At 32.5% G+C, this 14,147-nt stretch overlaps 1 protein-coding gene across 1 annotated transcript in view; it reads left to right on the top strand.

Annotated features, from left to right (window-relative positions):
- Positions 1-277: 277 nt before the first annotated feature.
- The window catches only part of LOC127681473 (vomeronasal type-2 receptor 116-like), a 38,273-nt gene continuing 24,403 nt past the window's right edge, over positions 278-14,147 (top strand). The window contains exons 1-5 of the mRNA XM_052177759.1: positions 278-477; positions 7,170-7,449; positions 7,877-8,680; positions 9,381-9,608; positions 10,054-10,177. Coding sequence (XP_052033719.1) covers positions 281-477; positions 7,170-7,449; positions 7,877-8,680; positions 9,381-9,608; positions 10,054-10,177 — 1,633 coding nt within the window. The 5' untranslated portion in view covers positions 278-280. The remainder of the gene's footprint in view (positions 478-7,169; positions 7,450-7,876; positions 8,681-9,380; positions 9,609-10,053; positions 10,178-14,147) is intronic.

The following is a 14,147-nucleotide window of genomic DNA, read 5'->3' as shown; positions in this document are numbered from 1 at the left end:
GATACAGAGGAAGATAATCATGACCAAAATTACTAACCCTATTTTTCATCTGGACATAGGATCTCAGATGCAGAGCCCCAGGCCAGAGAGTGCTTCAGAAACCTCCAGAGACAAACAGTGAACTGAAATGCTTTCAGAAATACATGTGTTCTTTAACAGTAGCTACATCAATAAAAAGTGACAATGGATGGTTTCATGAAAATTTGATATGTGAGATTCTGCCTGCCTGACACTTCATTTCTCATTTTGCTTAGGCACCTATCTTGGTGACATAGCAAAGATGTTCTTTTTTATTGTTGTCTTCCTGTTTCTCAAGAATTCCTTTCTTTTTTGCCAGTTGAGTGACCCCACGTTCTTTTGGAGAATAAAAGACAAAGAAAATTATATTGGAGATAAAGAGACTGATTGTTTATTTTCCATTTTTACAAAGAATGGTTATGTGAAGAATGATTACTACAGTTGGAATCTAGATAAGCAGTAAGTGCTCCTTTCATTTATGCATAAATGCACATAAATCATTCCAGGGATGCTGACTGATTTGATAAGATCCTATGTGACTTCTGGCTGTATTGCTCTAGGATATAACTAAATTTTATTTAATGCTTATGGCTCGTCATTTTCCTAATCATGGTGATTTTATGGTGTAGTTTGCTTTTTGTCATTTTTGAATCACAATCCAGTTAGATGCTGACTGAATGAATCACACTATTGACCATACTCTGACAGACATTCCATTACTATGACAATTCCCATCTTGAGATGTGATGCCCTTGAGAAAAGTAATAAAATCACTGATTTTGGTTTATTTCATAAAGCCTACAAGAAAGTGGTCTTTTTTGGTTAGCTAATGTTTCTTCCATTGAACTGGGTGCCCAATGCCTGAATACCAAATATCAATATATGTGTCTTGACATTTTGTTACATATAATAAAAAAAATACACAGGTTTAGGTCAAATAATATATATGTTATAATTTCAAAAGTAGCTGAAGTCAGAAAAACATCAGTTGAAATGGGAAATTACAGCAGAATTATAGGTTGATATTGGAAAGTGAATATTTATTAGTAAAAAGTATTTATTTGTGGTAAAATGTAGCATTGAGATGATGATCCTGTACTCCCAATAAATTGATATAGATGAGAAAGAATTCAGTAGAAGTTGAGTGTTTTGAACAAGAAAATCTTCAAAAATAAATATGGTATTGCTCCCAGAACCTAGACTCATTGTAGGCAAGCTTAGGTTTAGATGACAAAGAGAAGGTGCTTGTAATTCATTATGATTCATTTTACATTCAACATTCTGAAAATTGAATCTCATGAAAATTTCAATATATGTGCTTTCATATTTATGTTTTATAGAATGTTATGGAATGAAAAGTATAGATAATTTTTAATTACTCCTTAGTTATGAGTAATAAAGAAAATTGCAAGATGTTCATTTCCTATATAGACTTCTGTATTTCCATTTTTAACAAAAGTAAATTATTAATGTAGACACTGATTCATGAATACATACTGAATTGTAAAATATAATTAGGTAGTCAATTATCAATTTTATTTTCTTCATATGCATGTATGTTCATTTCTAATTGGATTGTTGCATCTAAGTTTCTATAAAGCCTTATACATTACATAACAAACATGTTTCCAAAACAGTACATTTTTCTCAGTTGACAAAGCAAGAGGATTTTTAGAAGTAAAATATTGAATTATTAATCCCCCTACATGGTGACTGGTGTGAGGTGGAATCTCAGGATCATTTTGATTTGCATTTCTCTTGCAACTAAGGATGTTGAACAATTCTTTAGGTGCTTCTTGGCCATTAGAGATTCCTCAGTTGAGAATTTTCTGTTTAGCTCTGTATAAGAAATTTTTGTTGTTTGGATTCTGACTTGTTGAGTTCTTTGTATATATTAGATTTTAGCCCTCTATCAGATGTAGGGTTGGTATAGATCTTTTTTCCAATCTGTAGGCTACCGTTTTGTACTATTGACAATGTCCGTTATCTTATAGAATATTTTTAATTTTATGAGATCCCATTTGTCAGTAGTTGATCTTAGTGCCTGAGCCATTGGTGTTATGTTGAGGAAATTCTCCCCTGTGAAGATGAATTTGAGGCTCTTTCCCACTTTTTCTTCTATTAGATCTAGTGTATCTGGTTTTATGTGGAGGTCCAAAATATTTCAGTATTGAAAATACAAATATTATTGAAATTAGTCATTGTCAAAACTAAATTGCAAATATTCTGATGTCTATGATCAAAGGAATATTCTGAATTTATCTGTTGCTAAGCAATTATATTCCCCATATAGTTTCTTTTATTGTCTCTAACTTGAAGGGATTTTTTGATATATAAAAAAGAAAAGGCCATCATTGTATTTATTTACTCTCTCCAATTCTTAAACATTGCTGTAGATTAGATATGAAGGCTATCCAAATATACTTATACAGTACATTATTGATTTTAATCTTGAAAGTGTTTAACATATTGCCTTCAAAAGGAAAGTCAAGTTACTGGTTTGTGCAACACTGGGATTGATATCCTGCCTTTCCCTTAATATTTTTACCTCTTTCATCAAGTCATGAGGTCAACTGATCTGGAAACAAAGCTATCAAATATATCTTCAGTTTACATCTATATCCAAACCTTTCCACTTTGAATAAGATTAATGGGAGTATGCTTTTATTAGTTCTCTGAGTATCATCCATTATATTTTGATTATTTTCATTTTTTTCTCAATTAATTCTTTGTACAAAGTCCCTTGCCTATGCATCCAAGTTTTATATTTTACTTTCAACCTTTCAAAACTAATCAATCATACCCATGAATTTTCAGATGTGAGATTTTCCACAAGGCATTGGCTAACATAAATTGTTAAAGAAAACTATACACACATTTATTCTTAGTTCAAACCTGCCCCTAAGTGTGGGATTTTCTGTTGAATTCCTCTTTGATGCTAGTGTTTTGTTTGACTTGTCCTTGGACAGTTTTTGAGAGTATATATATATATATATATATATATATATATATATATATATATACTGCTTTGAGTTTACCTGTATAGATTCTTTTCTAAATCCAGAAGATAACTATTCCTTGCAGTCAACATTCACCTCAATCTCTTAAAAGATTTACATCTTCCCAATGATCCCTGATGTTTTGAAGGGAACCACGTTTACATATTCTCTATAGTGCTAATGATTCCTTACTATCTGGTTCTCCATAAAAGTTTATTGTTCTTACCTGGGAATAAAAATCTTTGTATGCATGAACAACATATGTGTTATCTACAAGTTTGTTTGTAGTAATTAAAATAAATTTATTTCCATAAAAATGATATATGTTATCCTCAAAAGTTATCAAAAATATGCACGATTTTTTGTAAATTGCTTTTAATGGATTTCTTTTGAATTGCAAAGATATGGTTTCTTTTTCTCATGTGTTCTATCATTTTCTTCTTTATAAAATTATTTTTAATATTTTTTTTTTACACTTCAGTCATTATCCTTCTTCTGGTCAGCTATAAGACACTTCCTCATCCCATTTCTCCTGCCCCTTCTTCAAGAGGATGTCGCCATCCCCTACTTCACCACACCCTGGCAGACTTTCCCATTCTCTGGTCCTCAAATCTTTCCAGGGTTAGGTGCATCTTCTCTTACTTAGGCCAGACCAGACAATCTTGTGCTGAGTATGTGTCAGGAGACTTGGAACTGGTAGTGTGTGTTGCCTCCTTCTTGGTTCAGTGTCTGAGAATCTCATGGGTCTAGATTAGTTGCAATCACTGTTCTTTCTATCGGGTAATCCTGATTCTTAGCTTCTTCCAGCCTTTCTCGAACTCATGCACAGTGGTCCCAGACTTCAGTCTATTGTTGGGTGTAAGTATCTGCATCTGTCTCAGTTACCTGTTTGTTGGGCCTCTTGGAAAGTAGTCATGCTAGACTCATATCTGTAACCACACCATAGCATTAGTAATAGTGTCATGCCTTGAAATTCTTAAGACGGATCCCAAGTTATGCTCGTCACTGGACCTTCTTTCCCTAAGTATTTTCTCCATTTCTATCCCAGCAGTGCTTTTAAACAGGAAGAATATTAGTTCAGAGTTTTTGGCTGTGGTATAGCAACCCCAACCCTCCACATATTCCTTGTCTTTCTACTGGAGGTGGACTGTGCCTTTAAAATTAAACCTCCTATAGTATTAATAAGAGTTAGACCAAGTCCATATAATATTCATTATTTGATTTACATCTACACAGTTATTTACAGTTTCTCAGACAACAGTTCAAATGTCATTCTTTGAACAATGCAGAAATAATTACTATTTTTCTCCCACAAGGACCCTTGATGGTGTTACTTAAAAAAAATGACATTACCTATTTGAGAATAGCAGATAGTGCATTATCATCACATTTAATCCTTTCTGATAATTCTTCCAGATATACATTTGTCCACACTGATTTGTGCAATCTTTAAAATAACACACCAAGTTTCATTTGCTCTGTAAATATGCTCTTATATTTGTAACGTACCATCATATGAGGCTTAACTATCAAGGGGATACAGTTTTAAAGATTGCTGATTCTCCCTCATTCAGTATTTGTCCTTACTCAGCATCTACCCGATGCCTATATTTGTCCATATTTTCATCATATTGTATGTACAGGTAGATATGTACTATGTTATTTCTCATGCATGTACATAGTAGGTATTTATAGAATAATAAATTCTAAAGACAAAACAGAGCCTTCAAGTTAGAAATTTCAGAATGTCACTTTACTTTCATGCTTAGAAGTAGAAGGCCTTGTGATTTATTGAACAGCAGATCATCATCAGATAAACTCCGTGATTTCTATAGCTTAAAGAGAAATATCAAAAGTGATAAGTGGACACTCAACAAGCAGGTGAGAAAATGTGGCATCATTGATGATGGCAGAACTAAACAAACAGTATTATAAAAATATAAAACACTAAATATTTCATATAGAAAACACTGATTATAAAAAGATTGTATAATATACATGATAATGTAACTTAAAATCTATGATTTGAAAAAAATTAGCATAAATTTTACTAAAGCTAAATTGATTTAAATGGTCCTTTCCTCTTTTTTTTTTATATATATATATATTTTTTTTTTTTTCCGAGACAGGGTTTTTCTGTATAGCCCTGGCTGTCCTGGAACTCACTCTGTAGACCAGGTGGGCCTCGAACTCAGAAATTCTCCTGCCCCTGCCTCTGCCTCCCAGAGTGGTGGGATTACAGGTGTGCACCACCACTAAATGATTTTTTTGTCAATTTAGGATTTGTTGATATATAATTTGTGATCTATGTGTTTAAATGTGAATACAACATATATAGATGTATAAGTCCAACATACAATATCTAGAATAATTATTTGGGAATCTTGAATGCTGTTTTCTTCAACTTTTATCTTTTCAAAACCTCATCCTTACACTATTCCTAAATCAACTTTTTGTTCCATAAGTGTACATTAGTATTTTTAATATAAATGAGATTATATGTTTCCTACCTTATTATGCTATTTTTAATAAGCATACTATTTTCCAGGGCCAACTTAACTGCAAGCAAAAATCAAATTTCCATTGCCTTTATTATTTGCATAAAATATTTTTTAGTACAATATACTCAGATTCTGAATTTTACTTGCTAAACTTCTGTAAGATCATTTCCTAATTACCACCAATATAGACCCATATTCTTATCTTCACTTATTAAGACCTGTCATATTAAGACTAGTATTAAAATAGGATAAAATAAAATTATCATAATATAAAATATCATTCAAACAAACAGAAAAGGAGCCCCTGCAAAAATAAAGGCATGAGCAATAGACTTACATACAAATAGAAAAATAGTCATATACATCCTTACCATTAAACAGCCCATAAAAAGAAAAGCTTGGAAGCTATAAAATACACACAGAAAAACTATAAACTTAAAAAGATAATTTCTTTACAAAATATGATAAGGGAAAGTAGTTTCAAAATGTCACTGAGTTTATTTTATTTTTCATTCAAATTACATTCAATATTCCCTTGAAAATGTATCACCAGTGAGTTTTTATATCCCAAGTGTGGATACCAAATGTAGAGTTCTTCACTCTTCTTCACGTTCTTCACTGTTATATGCATGACTACATTTTTATTCTTCTGCATGAAGCCATACAGTTGGGCCAGTAGCATTATTGATGACAACTTTTTTTTCCTGCATGTTGTTATAAAAAAAAAATCATGTGTCCAAAAGGATGTGTTTATTTCTAGGTCTTAAGTTTCTTTCTGCTTCTCAACACCCACCACCTTTTGGCCAATTTTATTAATAGAGGTCTTAAGGAAAAAGTGGAATCAGAAATAATAATAGTCCTCTTATATATTTCATTACATAGGGTTGGTTTAGCTATTATTTTTGCAATTCTAGACAGCAGTTTGTGAAGAAATATATAAAATTATTTCACTTATCTGTATAATCTGAACTCAATAGAACCCCAGGAAAGATATATGGTAGCAAGTGACAAAATTGTCTCCATGTATTCTTTATATATTTATAAAGTGTCATGACAAATTTTATTGCTGATTCTGTAAAAAAGTATATCATTCTAGATAGTAGATAATCTCATTTATTTTCCACACATGTTAGGTATTAGAATTATAACGTGAAGCCATTGGAAGATTAAAAGTTGGCTCAGAAATACTTTTTCTCCATGGAGGAAATGTAGATATTTCATCATATTTAAGAAAATAAATAACTGTAGAAAAATGTCAGAATCATGTTAATATAAAATTTATATTTAAAATGTTTATTAAAAATTAAAAGAAACATGCACATGGTGTCTAATTTCAGAACACAGATAAAGAAGTCAAAATAAGAAAATAACAGCAAACTCTGTAAATGCTTAATACATTTGTATATATTAAGTATAGTTCAAAAGAAGTAATAAACTTCAATTCATATAATTAAAAAAACTGTAAAACTGTTAAATTATTTTAGAGGTCACAAATTCTATTACATATACATAGTAAGTACCATAATAGCCTTATCAATGGGTCACAAAATTTCAAGTATTCTATGCTTAAACCACATTAAGCTGTATTTAAGATTACCATAATTAGAACCTATATCCACCATGACTGTTTTCAAAACTGCTCAATTTTCAGGGTTACACCTAAAACCATCCTCTTCATTTCCTCTGTTTATTTTGCCATTCAAGAAGTCAATAAAAACGTTCATATATTACCCAACATTTCCCTACAAGTTAAGATTGAATGTAACTTAATGCTGGATCATGTGAAAGGAGGTTTGTCTTTAAAAAGAAAGGAAATTGTTCCTAATTACTACTGTAAAAATCAGAGAAGATATTTAATTGTACTTACGGGACCTCTATGGATGACATCTTACAAATTTGGACCAATCCTCTACTTCTCCAGAACACCAGAGGTAAGTAACCAAGGGTTATATTTAATGGAATACTATATTACCCCAGTGTGAGTTTCTGGGTGCCAATACTAACTAAAAGGGAGAGAATTCATTTATATCTATTCTGATCGGTCAAACATGAAAGTTAGATACTTCCTTTAGCAAACAAAATAATTTTGTGGCAAACTGGTGGGAGAGACATCATAGAGTGAAGTTATTTACCAGAGACTTACTTTATCACTACTTGTTTAGCAATTCAAAAGAATGTGGATACTTCATCTTATTTTAATAATATTATTTAAAATAATAATATTATTATTTTAATAATAAGATGAAGTATCCACACTTTCCCATCCTTCTAGAATATGATCTAGCACACGAAGACCTTTAAATGAGCATTATGAATTTCATCTACTTCATAGTGATGCTTATGGTCAATATCTTTCAGATTTACTGTGGTTATTTTCATTTCCTAAGTGATCAGGAACAGTTTCCTCATCTCTACCAGATGACTCCCAAGGACACATCTCTATCACTAGCCATGGTGTCCCTAGTAGTTCATTTCAGATGGACCTGGGTAGGAGTGATCATTACAGATGATGACCATGGAATTGAATTCCTTTCTGAATTGAGAACAGGAGTGGAAAGAAGCACTGTCTGCTTAGCATTTGTCACTATTATCACATATAAGCGGTTATCATACATTAAAATGATTCATAAATATTATCAACAAATCATAATGTCATCAGCAAAAGTTGTGATTGTCTATGGGGATAAAGAATCCCCTGTACAATTTAACTTCATAATATGGAAACTTAAAAACATTCAGAGACTCTGGGTCAGTGTTTCACAATTTGATATGATCACAATGATAGGAGATTTCATGCTTAACTCCTTGCATGGGACCCTTATTTTTTCACATCATCAGTCTGAGATGTCTGGTTTTAAGCAATTTATACAGACAGTGCACCCATCTAACTACAGTAATGACATGTCTTTCGCTAAACTGTGGTGGACGTACTTTAAGTCTTCTTTGCCACCACCAAATTGTAAAACACTGAAGAAATGTCCAGCCGAAACTCTATTTAAATGGTTTTTTGTGCCACCACTTGGAATGTCTATGAGTGAAACATGTTACAACTTATACAATTCTGTGTATGCTGTGGCCCACTCACTTCATGAGATGGTTCTTCGACATGTAGACACATGCTCAGAGAATAATGGAAAGTTCCTGCATTATAACTCCTGGAAGGTAATGAATTTTAGACTAAAGGGCACACATATTATAGAGATGGCATTCATAGAGGGAATCTTTAATTCTAAATCCATGTAAAAAATAAAACTTATCCTAAATGCATGTATTTCTGGACTCTACCAATGCATAAGAGGCATATCATGTTACTTTTATAATTAATGAGAAACCAGCACTGAAGTCAGCATTTCATAATTTTCTCATGATATTTTGTCTGATATTTCAATAACACATGCATCTCATGACCTTATCATTTGAAATTTTTCTCATGGAATTAGTAAAATGAAATTAAGGAAATCACTTGTCTTTTACTTGATCAAAATTTTCTAATTAATATAATAAACAAATCTGAAATAATTTCAAGTGCTTTTGTAGTATTTTTGAAATACTGTGTATTTAGCATTCTTTTGAGCAAAGAAAACTGTTGGCAGAAAAAATGAATAATTTATTACTTTTCTCAAATAATAAAATTCATGTCAACATGTGTTACAGCATCAAATCCAGTGAGAAAACAGAATTTGTGCAAAATAGGGAAACTAGTTTACATGCATATTCATGAATTTTGGTTTTTTGGCACTGGATACTTCAGATAAACCACTATTTAAGGAGGGTACAATGGATATAAGTGATATTCCAAACTTTATAATTTCTTTAGTAATATGTCTGCATAGTTGAAAGTAAAATGACAAATATATTTTAGGTGTTCTCTTTTCTGAAGAACATAAAATTTGTAAATCCTGCTGGAGACCTGGTAAACATGGAACAGAATAGAAAACTCGATACAGAGTATGACATTTTCTATATCATTGATATTCTAAAACACTATGGACTTAAAGTGAAAATAGGAAGGTTTTCTGGTCACTTTCCAAATGGACAGCAACTCTTTATGTCTAACGAAATGATCGAGTGGGCTACAGATATCAAGGAGGTATTTTGGTTGTAATTTTTTACTGCTTTACATTATGAAAAATTACAGTCTTGTCTACTTTTGTTTTGTCATAGAATAAAAATTTTAACATTACTTCATTTATTGAATTCCACTATCCTAGATTCATTCTCTCTCTGTGTCTCTCTGTCTCTCTGTCTCGGTCTCTCTCTCTATGTTCATTTTTCTCTCTCATACTCTCTAATAAATGTTTCACAATATAGAAATCACCACATTTTTCTTAAAGTTTTATCTATAAAAAAACAAAACAACATATTTTTGCTTTAAAATATGATACATGTGAGTAAGCTTTTCCAGTGGCTTTTATTAAATCACTGATAATTAATTACACTAATTAATTATATTAATCACAAGATAATTAATTACATTAATCACAAGATAATTAATTACATTAATCACAAGATATTATGTATCTTATTTTCTTCAGATGCTACCGTCTGTATGTAGTATGCCTTGCAGACCAGGACTCAGAAAATACTTTAATGAAGAAAAGGCTGTCTGCTGTTTTGATTGTTACTCCTGCCCAGAAAACGAAATTTCCAACATGACAGGTAAGGGTATAATATCTCAAAGTAATAAAATTGCTTGTATCTTCCATATGCACTGAGTGCTCAAAAGTTATTATGGAAAGCGAATGATAAATAAAAGTTCAAAAATTAACATCAGCAACACTGTGATTTGAAATAATTACTCTCTTTATTGGACTTCGGTTTTTCTCTCCTAATTCTATAACCAATGATAACTAATTTGTCATAGTACTAAACATTAATGCATTTTTATAACTGTATATTTCAAATAAATAGAACTCTGAAAAGTAGCTTTTGTTTTAAGATTCATATATTGTGTGCACAGGGATATCAAAATTAAATAGCTACCGGTATTTACATTTAGGTTAATAAAAGCATTGAAAATAATGTTTTAAGTAGGAGTGCAGTAAGTAGATGAAAAATAAAGTTTATTGCAATTGAAGGGCTTAGAAATAGCCAAGCAAATAACTGAATATTTAAGAAGCAGGCCAATATAGAAATGTATGCAAATGGTTTACATGTGAGGATTATGAAGATCAAGTACATATTTAAAAAATTACACTAAAATATCAATCAAATTTCATGATATAACCCAGACACTACTTCCAGTAAGGAGAGGCACCTGGTCCTGGAAAGGCTTAATGCAGTAGTGTAGGGGAATACCAGGGCAGGGGAGCAGGAAGGGGTTGTTTTGGGGAACAGGGGGAGGGAAGAGGGCTTATGGGATTTTTGTGGAGGGGGTATCCAGTAAAGTGGAATTAATTTAAAATATAAATAAGGAATTTATCTAATAGAAAAGGAAAATTGTAAAGGGATATTTTATGATAATCTCTACAAAAGGAAATTATGACAAGTTCCTAATTAGATAGAATGTGTTCCATCTCTTTGGGAGAATACTCAGCTTAAATATGGTTCCACAGAATGAATGGGATAGTGTCCTTGCTGTTTCTATTTTGTGGAATAATTTGAATGGTATTGGTATTAGGTCTTGTTTGAAGTTCTGATAGAGTTCTGCACTAAAACCATCTGGCCCTGTTTTTTTCATGGTTGTGAGACATTTAGTGACTGCTTCTATTTCTTTAGGGGTTATAGAAATGTTTAGGTGTTTATCTGATCTAAATTTAACTGTAGTATTTGGTATCTGTCTAGAATATTGTCAATTTCATTCAGACTGTTCAGTTTTGTTGAACATAGGCTATTGTAGTAGTATTTGATGATTTTTTGAATTTCCTCAGTTTCTCTTGTTTTATATCCCCTTTCATTTATGATTTTGTTAATTTGGATACTGTCTCTGTGCCCTCTGGTTACTCTGGCTTAAGTTTTATCTATCTTGTTGATTTTCTGAAAGACCAGGTCCGGGGTTTGGTTGGTTCTTTGTATAGTTCCTTATGTTTTTACTTGGTTGATTTCAGCCCTGCATTTGAAAATTTCCTGCCATGTACTCCTTTTGGGTGTATTTGCTTCTTTTTGTTCTAGAGTTTTCAGATGTGCCCTTAAGGTGGTAGTGTATGGACCCTCTAATTTCTTTTTGGAGGCACTCAAAACTGATTTTTCCAAGAAACAGTGCTTTCATTCTGTCCCGTAAGTTTGTGTATGTTGTGCCTTCGTTTTTGTTAAATTGCAAAAAGTCCTTAATTTCTTTATTTCTTCTTTGACCAAATTATCATTGAGTAGGGAATTGTTCAGCTTTTATGTGTATTTGAGCTTTCTGTTGTTTTAGTTGCTATTGAAGACCAGCCTTAGTAAATGGTGATCTGATAGAATGCATGAGATCATTTCAATTTTCTTGTATCTGTTGAGGCCTATTTTGGGATGGATTATATGTTGAATTTTGGAAAAAGTACCATGAGGTGATAAGAAGGTATATTCTTCTGTTTGAAGATGAAGAACACTTTTGGTTGAAAGTTGCATTTATTCAAAATTGGAATGGCTAATTCAGCTTGTTTCTTGTTATCATTTGCTTGGAAAATTGTTTTCCCACACTTTATTCTGTCAAAGTTTCTTTCTTTGTTATTGAGATGCATTTTCTTTATGCAGAAAAATGTTGGGTACTGTTTATGTACCGAGTCTGTTATCCTATGTCTTTTTGTTGGGGAATTGATTCCATTGATGTTAAGAGATATAAAGGAGTGGTGATTGTTGTTTCCTGATGTTTTTAATGTTATTTTTATGTTTTTTTGACTATGTTCTTTCGGGTTTGTTGAAAGATTACTTTCTTGCGTTTTCTAGGGCATAATTTTCCTCCTTCTTTTGGAGTTTTTCTATCTATTATCCTTTGTATGCTAGGATTTGTGGAAAGATACTGTGTAAATTTGTTTTTATCATGGAACATCTTTGTTTCTCCATCTATTGTAATTGAGGGTTTTGCAGGGTACAGCATTCTGTGCTGGTATTTTTGTTCTCTCAGGGTATGTATGGCATCTACCCAGGTTCTTCTAGCTTTATTTCTGATGGGTCTGCCTCTATATGTTACTTGAAATTTTCCCCTTACTGATTTTAATAGTCTATCTTTATTTGGTTCTTTTGATGTTTTGACTACTATGTGACAGGAGGAATTTCTTTTCTGGTCCCATCTATTTGTAGTTCTGTAGGCCTCTTGTATGTTTATAGTCATCTCTTTCTTTAGGTTAGAGAAGTTTTGTTCTATAATTTTGTTGAAGATATTAGCTGCATATTTAAGTTGGGAACCTTTACACTATTCTATACCTACTACCGTTGCTTTGGTCTTGTCATTTTGTCCTGGATTTCCTGGATATATTGGGTTAGGAGCGTTTTGCATTTTGCAATTTCTTCGACTGTTGTGTTAACATTTTCTTTTTTATTGTTTACCTCTATTTTTTCAATAATACATATTTTTATTATTTATTGGATAGTTAATGGGAACCTTTTTGTTTGTTTATTTTTGTTTTTAATTTTATTCGATATATTTTTTATTTACATTTCAAATGATTTCCCCTTTTCTGGTCCCCCACTCCCAGAAAGTCACATAATCCCCCTTCCCTCCCTCTGTTCTCCCACCCACCCCATCCCACTTCCCTGTTCTGGTTTTGCCCTATACTACTACACTCAGTCTTTCCAGAACTAGGGGCCACTCCTCCATTCTTCTTGTACTTCATTTGATGTGTGGATTATGTTTGGGGTATTCCAGTTTTCCAGGCTATTATCCACTTATTAGTGAGTGCATGCCATGATTGATCTTTTGAGACTGGGTTACCTCACTTAGTATGATGTTCTCCACCTCCATCCATTTGCCTAAGATTTTCATGAATTTGTTGTTTCTAATGGCTGAATAGTACTCCATTGTGTATATATATACCACATTTTTTGCATCCATTCTTCTGTTGAGGGATACGTAGGTTCTTTCCAGTTTCTGGCTATTATAAATAGGGCTGCTATGAACATAGTGGAGCATGTATCCTTATTACGTGCTGGGGAATCCTGTGGATATATGACCAGGATTGGTACAGCAGGATCTTTCGGAAGTGACATGCCCAGTTTTCTGAGGAACTGCCAGACTGATTTCCAGAGTGGTTGTACTAATTTGCAACCCCACCAGCAGTGGAGGAGTGTTCCTCTTTCTCCACATCCTCTCCAACACCTGCTGTCTCCTGAGTTTTTAATCTTAGCCATTCTGATTGGTGTAAGGGGAAATCTCAGGGTTGTTTTGATTTGCATTTCCCTGATGACTAGTGAAGTTGAGCATTTTTTAAGATGTTTCTCTGCCATCTGAAGTTCTTCAGGTGAGAATTCTTTGTTTAACTCTGTACCACATTTTTAATAGGGTTATTTGGTTTTCTGGGGTCTAACTTCTTGAGTTCTTTGTATATATTGGATATTAGCCCTCTATTTGATGTAGGGTTGGTGAAGATCTTTTCCCAATTTGTTGGTTGCCGATTTGTCCTTTTGATGATGTCCTTTGCTTTACAGAAACTTTGTAATTTTATGAGGTCCCATTTGTGAATTCTTGATCTTAGAGCAAAAGCTATTGGTTTTC

The sequence above is a fragment of the Apodemus sylvaticus genome, chromosome 1, assembly GCF_947179515.1.
Source record: "Apodemus sylvaticus chromosome 1, mApoSyl1.1, whole genome shotgun sequence".
NCBI lineage: Eukaryota > Metazoa > Chordata > Mammalia > Rodentia > Muridae > Apodemus > Apodemus sylvaticus.
Note: the sequence above shows the minus strand (reverse complement) of the source record. Positions and strands in the feature narration are given on the sequence as shown.